General features: G+C 36.0%; 1 protein-coding gene across 3 annotated transcripts in view; it reads right to left on the bottom strand.

The window, feature by feature from the left end:
• Nucleotides 1-6000, bottom strand: part of LOC115215564 (high affinity cAMP-specific and IBMX-insensitive 3',5'-cyclic phosphodiesterase 8B-like) — a 529283-nt gene that overhangs the window by 220223 nt on the left and 303060 nt on the right. For all 3 annotated transcript variants that reach the window (XM_036505860.1, XM_029784763.2, XM_029784764.2), the window contains one exon: nucleotides 4269-4322. In XM_036505860.1, the coding sequence (XP_036361753.1) occupies nucleotides 4269-4322 (54 nt within the window). The remainder of the gene's footprint in view (nucleotides 1-4268; nucleotides 4323-6000) is intronic.

Below are 6000 nucleotides of genomic sequence, written 5' to 3'. Positions count from 1 at the left end.
ATGAGATGTTACATATTGATGAGATGCAACCAAAATAAAAAAAATAGTGTTGTTATCTGGAGTCAAAAACTAAGCACTCTTTGGTGGTGGCAGATTGGTGGTGGTGGTGGTAGTGGCAGAGTGGTGGTAGTGGCAGAGTGGTGGTGGTGGTGGTGGTGGTGGGGCAACAAAGTTTAACTTTATTTTAGAGAGAACTTCTTGTCAAAAGAATTCCTGTTTGCACCATGTGTGTCTTTTGTATTTTATTAATTGAATTTCTCTGGCTTCGATTTTTGTGCATCATGGTGGCTAATTCCTCTAGCAGTGAGTTAGAATTCATTGATACTATTTATTGATTGATTTAAGATATTAATTGTTTATAAATGATTTAAATAGAGAAAGGGAGCTTGGACTTGGAGAAAATAATTAATGCAATATTTCTATGTCATCTATAAATGCTAACAAAGCAAGTGATATCGGGATTTATCGATTGTAGATAGGAGTGGAGTTACCATGAAGTTGATACTGAATCAATGCTTTCATTAGTGAATGGTAAGGATTAAAAAATACATACAAATTTACTGATGTAATTTAAATGTTACAAAGACTAACTGGAACAGAAATTCAGTTTTGAGACAGGAAATCAATGCTCAGTAATCAATGTCTTGTAAATATATTTAAAAACACTTATGTGTAATCAACACAACTGTATTCAATGTACCTTGGCAGGTGAAAGTGACATATGAGATAAAAATCGACAAAAGGTAAGAACCACCTTTTCAATGTACATCAACAATCATTATATCATAACATCAAAATTCACCCAAGTTCAGCTGAGAGTTATATTTTTATGATATTTATACTGGACTAACAGCATTTCATCGATGTCTCCAGTTTCTAACAAGATTGGGAGATTTATACTGAGAAAGCACCAGAGGAATTTTAAGAGCAAAAATTGACATTAATTGATTTTTGACTGCAACACAAGGTTACAATGATCCCATCAAATTCCACTGAACGAAGCAGAAAATGTGAAGATGGCAATAAATCAATCAGATACTCACTGGCTGCTGATTCTTGGTTGCAAGAGAATAAATATTCAGGTATAATACGGTTGCGGGCTTTTGTGCAGTTGATGTTAATGCCACCAAGGTGCAATCTCTATGTAGTTGCTCAACCTCCTATAAATAGCAGTCAGATCTCCTTCAAATGAAGTCACAATAGATAATGAAGTTTTACATACCCCATATCTGAATGAGGAAGGGATGTTTAAGGCTGAAGTGTTTTTCATCATCTTTATCTGCTTGACCAGGGATAAGCAACAACAACAATGCTAAACCAGAGAAAATATGTAGAAACATACACTAGGTAAAAAGGGTCTCAGAGAATGACAAAGAGACCATACTCTGGACTATGCCAATCCAAACAGACTAAGTGATCAATGTTTATTGACCAGATATTGTTGTCAAGGACAAGCAGGAAAGGAAATACTTCCTAATCAAAATCTCAATTTCAACAAATGATAATGTGTCTCCAAAGGAAATACAGAGAAATTATCTAAATGTAAAGATCTGTAAATAAAGATAACCAAAAAACAGAACCAAAAAACAATCTCTAAACTGATAGATGTCTTGAGAATGTGTAAAAACATATAAACCACCGTGGCTGTGTGATATGAAACTTGCTTCCCAACCACATGGTTCAGTCCCACTGCGTGGCACTTTGGGCTAGTGTCTTCTACTAGAGCTTCAGCCAACTAAAGCTTTGTGGGTAGATTTGGTAGAGGGAAACTGAAAGAAGCCCATTGTGTGTGTCTGTGTTTACATCCCTGTAACATTAGCAGTTTGGCAAAAGAGACTGATAGAATAAGTGTCAGGCTTAAAAAAGAAAATTAACAATGGGATCGATTGATTTGTCTAAAAATTCTTCAAGGCAGTGCTCCAGTATGGCCACAGTCTAATGACTGAAACAAGTAAAAGATAAGGGATAATAACAATACACAACCCAAATCCCAGAAGTAAAACATGCACAATATAGGGAGGCGGTCGCATTTCCTAGGCACTGGATGCATACAATGTGCAGAGTATTGCAATTACAATGAGAAATAAATAAAATAAAACAAAACATTGCACATAACCAGCGTGCACATTGCTGCACCCTATCATGCAGTAAAACACATGAGAAATGATGTTGAAGATGATGACAAGAAGATCATCATCATTATCATCATCGTTTAACGTCCGTTTTCCATGCTGGCATGGGTTGGACGGTTTGACTGGGGTCTGGGAAACCAGGAGGTCATACCAGGCTCCAATCTGATCTGGCAGAGGTTCTACAGCTGGATGCCCTTCCTAATGCCAACCACTCTGAGAGTGTAGTGGGTGCTTTTTACGTGCCCCTGGCACAGAGGCCAGAGGAGCTGGCATCGACCACGATTGGATGGTGCTTGTTACGTGCCACCGGCACAGAAGCCAGTCAAGGCAGCACTGGCATCGACCACGTTTGGGTAGTGCTTTTTATGTGCCACTGGCACAGGGGTCACAACTACAATCTCCATTTGAATGTAATTTGATTTGATTCTGAACAATGATGATGATGATAATCTATTGTAAAATAACAGGAACAGGACTATAAAAATAGTCAGAAGCAAGGAAAGGGAACTGATTTGGATAATAAAAGAACAGGAAGGAAACAAATAAAAAAAAGCAAAACACTTTTCCCTGTACATACATACATACATACATACATACATACATACATACATATATTATATAATTAGGGCTTAGTAAAATTTTGAATTTGCCTTAAATGGTCCTTTTACATACTGAATACTTGGTGAAATTGATTAATAACTAATTAATTTTACCCTCAATTGTTGATATATATATATATATATATATATATATAATGTGTGTGTGTGTATTTGCTGAGTGAGAAAGAGAGAGAGGGATGATGGAGAATAAGTCCACGCTAGAAGCTAAGTACAATAAAAGAAGTTTAGATAAGAGTTAAAAAAAACACAGAAAAACTAAAATAAATGAACAGAAACAAAGGATAAGCTTGAAAGGAAAATCGGTAAGAAAATCTCAGTCCCTGATTAATTTAGTACAAGACTTTCGAGACAATAAGTTGGTCAACATATAAACCATAAATAATTCAAGAGATGTGAACTGGAAGCCTTAAATGCAGCTACACAGGTTCAATACCCAGTCATACAACTTGTATAATTAACTGGAATGGGGTATGTTTGTCATTGCAACCTATCTAAATTAGCAGAATATATTGCATAATTATTTTCAGGTGTCTGCAGGGATTTAGCCCACCATACACACACTTAATCCTTAATCTGCTTCCAGTGCTATTGGAAACAAAATGTGCAATGCTTGGTTAGAAAATCAAACTGAAAGCAGATAACAACTGGGAAACTAGAATATTGTCTTTGAAAAGTTAAGGTGCAACAGAATGACAGGTGCAGCTGGTTAAAGCCAATAGGTTATTAATATTCTGACAAAGTGACTGATGGTTCATATCATGTCAATGCAGGGGACCCCATTTCTGGGAAAGACATTAATTGTTAATGTCACTATACAACAATGGCTGCTTGTAACAGTGAATAAACCGATAATTGGTAAGGCTTTACTTTGGAGTGATAGGTTCAAATCCTAGAGTGGGCAGAAAACTGTTATAGAAAGAGACCTTATCCAATAAAAATATATTACTCAATCATTCAACATGTTGTAGACATGGCTGAACTTCACCACATCACAAACCAAGCTAACAGTAACAGAATAAATATATGCACAGTCTGTGTGTAAACAATTAAATAAAAAGTGGTTTTTATATGGACACTGATGTCAGAAACAGTTGCAAAGACAATAAACTAGATGATTCCAAACAAAAATACATATTAATTTCAGAAATTACTGTATTTAATGGCATATAAGACACTTTATTACCCACCAAAAAATGTCTCAAAAAACCCAAAAATCTTCCTGGGTCCTATATGCAAAGTTTAGCAATATTATGTGCTTTAATGCATTGGAAATGTTTTTTCCTGAATATTTCCTGCTGAAATGAGGTTGCACCTGATACGCTTGTTCATCTTCAATGCCATCAAATACAGAATATGATTTCCATAGTAGTAAGTTCAAATGATTTTTAACAGAAATTTCCTTTTTATTTTTACTTTTAGCCAAAAAATCTGAACACAACACTTTGAATCTGGAATGTGGTTTAGAGTTCTTGGCTATAAAAAAAATTACATCTGAGAAGAACAAAATGGTACTTACTGACAATTTGATATGCTTCAGTCGCATCGGTCCAAACATAGCGTAATCACAGGTCTGTAAAATATAAAGAGGAACTTTTAGAACAAAGAATATAATGTTTAATGGTTGGTTCTATACATAAACGTTCCTTTTATTAAAACTCTAAAACATTATCATTTAATTAATCCAACACTCAGTTGAACACCGCTACACAGCTTTTCAATGCCTTTAGCTGGAGAATTCTACCTTGATGCAAATATTTGGGCCAGGTTTCAGTGGCACTGGAAAGAGTAATGGAGTGGGGATGGAAATCCCTTCATTCTCTGATTAAGCTATTAAAAATTATCAGGAATTCAAATTAGCAAGCCAATTATGAGCTTCCTTAATTTGTTTGAAATAGCAGTCAAATCTGTCTCAAAAACACACCATGCTATCTTCAAAAGAGAGCATATAGTACAATGTAGTCCTGGATAGCTCTAATCCTGAATAACAGATGGAATGGTCACATTGGAACAAATGATTCTAAGTCTGCTGGAGCAAGACTGATCTAGAACTAAACAACAACAACAACAATTTATTTTGTCAAAACATTACTTAATGATGTATTTCTTATTTCATTTTTATAAACTTTCTTCTCTATGCAATAAAAACATCAGTTTCTGACTGTATTCAGTGTTTGTAATGTTGTTGTTGTCATAGCAACAGAATATCAAACATTGACAACTTTTCAGTTGAGACATGACACCTTATCTAGTTGAGCAACTGTGATTTATCACATCACAATACAGTCACATGACTATTCAGTCACATGTCACCCACATCTCCAGGCGTTCATACCACCATCATACAGTTACATGTCACAGTTTAGTCACATCATGTCACCCTACATTCACAATATACCCTTATACTAAGGCGGCAAGTAGAAACGTTAGCACATGGATGAAATGCTTAGCAGTATTTCATCTGTCTTTACATTCGAAGTTCAAATTCTGTCCAAGTCAGCTTTGCTTTTCATCCTTTCAGGGGTGATAAATTAAGTACCAGCTGCATACTGGGGTCGATCGAATCGGTTGTCCCCCCACCAAAAAAAAACAACTTCAGGCCTTGTGCCTAGAGTAGAAAAGAATATACCCTTATAGCACCAGACTCACAACCTGTCACAAAACAATAACAAACAGTAAAGTCTGTTTTTACTTTCATAATTTAACAATATTTATATTTTTTTCCTTTTCTATTTACCTTATTCCATCCTGGGCACTATGATCATGCTGGAGCATTATAATAATAATAATAATGATTAAGCCCTGATGCAGTACCAGACAGTGGCTCTCGTGGCTTCTGATCTTAACTGATTGAAAGTGTTATCATGTACATTGTTTTGTCATGGTATAAAAGATGGGCTACAGCAAATATTCTGCTCAATACCATAGATTTGCTTGTCGGTTGTTTGACCTTAACCAGTTGAGTATGTCCCATAGTGGCTGACGATATGTGCATCTCTGATCATGAGCAGAAGTAGTGGGGGAGCATCATAGCTGCATGTTGAAAGGAATTCTTAGAGGTTTGGATAATTCACCTTTGGAAACATGGGTGGTTCGTTCAACATCCTTAAACACTCCTCATTCAGGGACCTTTTGAGCAGGATGGGCTACTTGACCAGAAGAAAATTCTGAGATCACCACGTTGCACGCATATATGGTTGTGATGCATGTGCCTGGTGTACTCTTATCAGACGGGTAGTCTTGATGGGTAT

The sequence above is a fragment of the Octopus sinensis genome, linkage group LG9 (genome assembly GCF_006345805.1).
Source record: "Octopus sinensis linkage group LG9, ASM634580v1, whole genome shotgun sequence".
Lineage (NCBI taxonomy): Eukaryota > Metazoa > Mollusca > Cephalopoda > Octopoda > Octopodidae > Octopus > Octopus sinensis.
The sequence above is the reverse complement of the archived record's forward strand: the minus strand, read 5'-3'. Positions and strand labels throughout refer to the sequence as shown.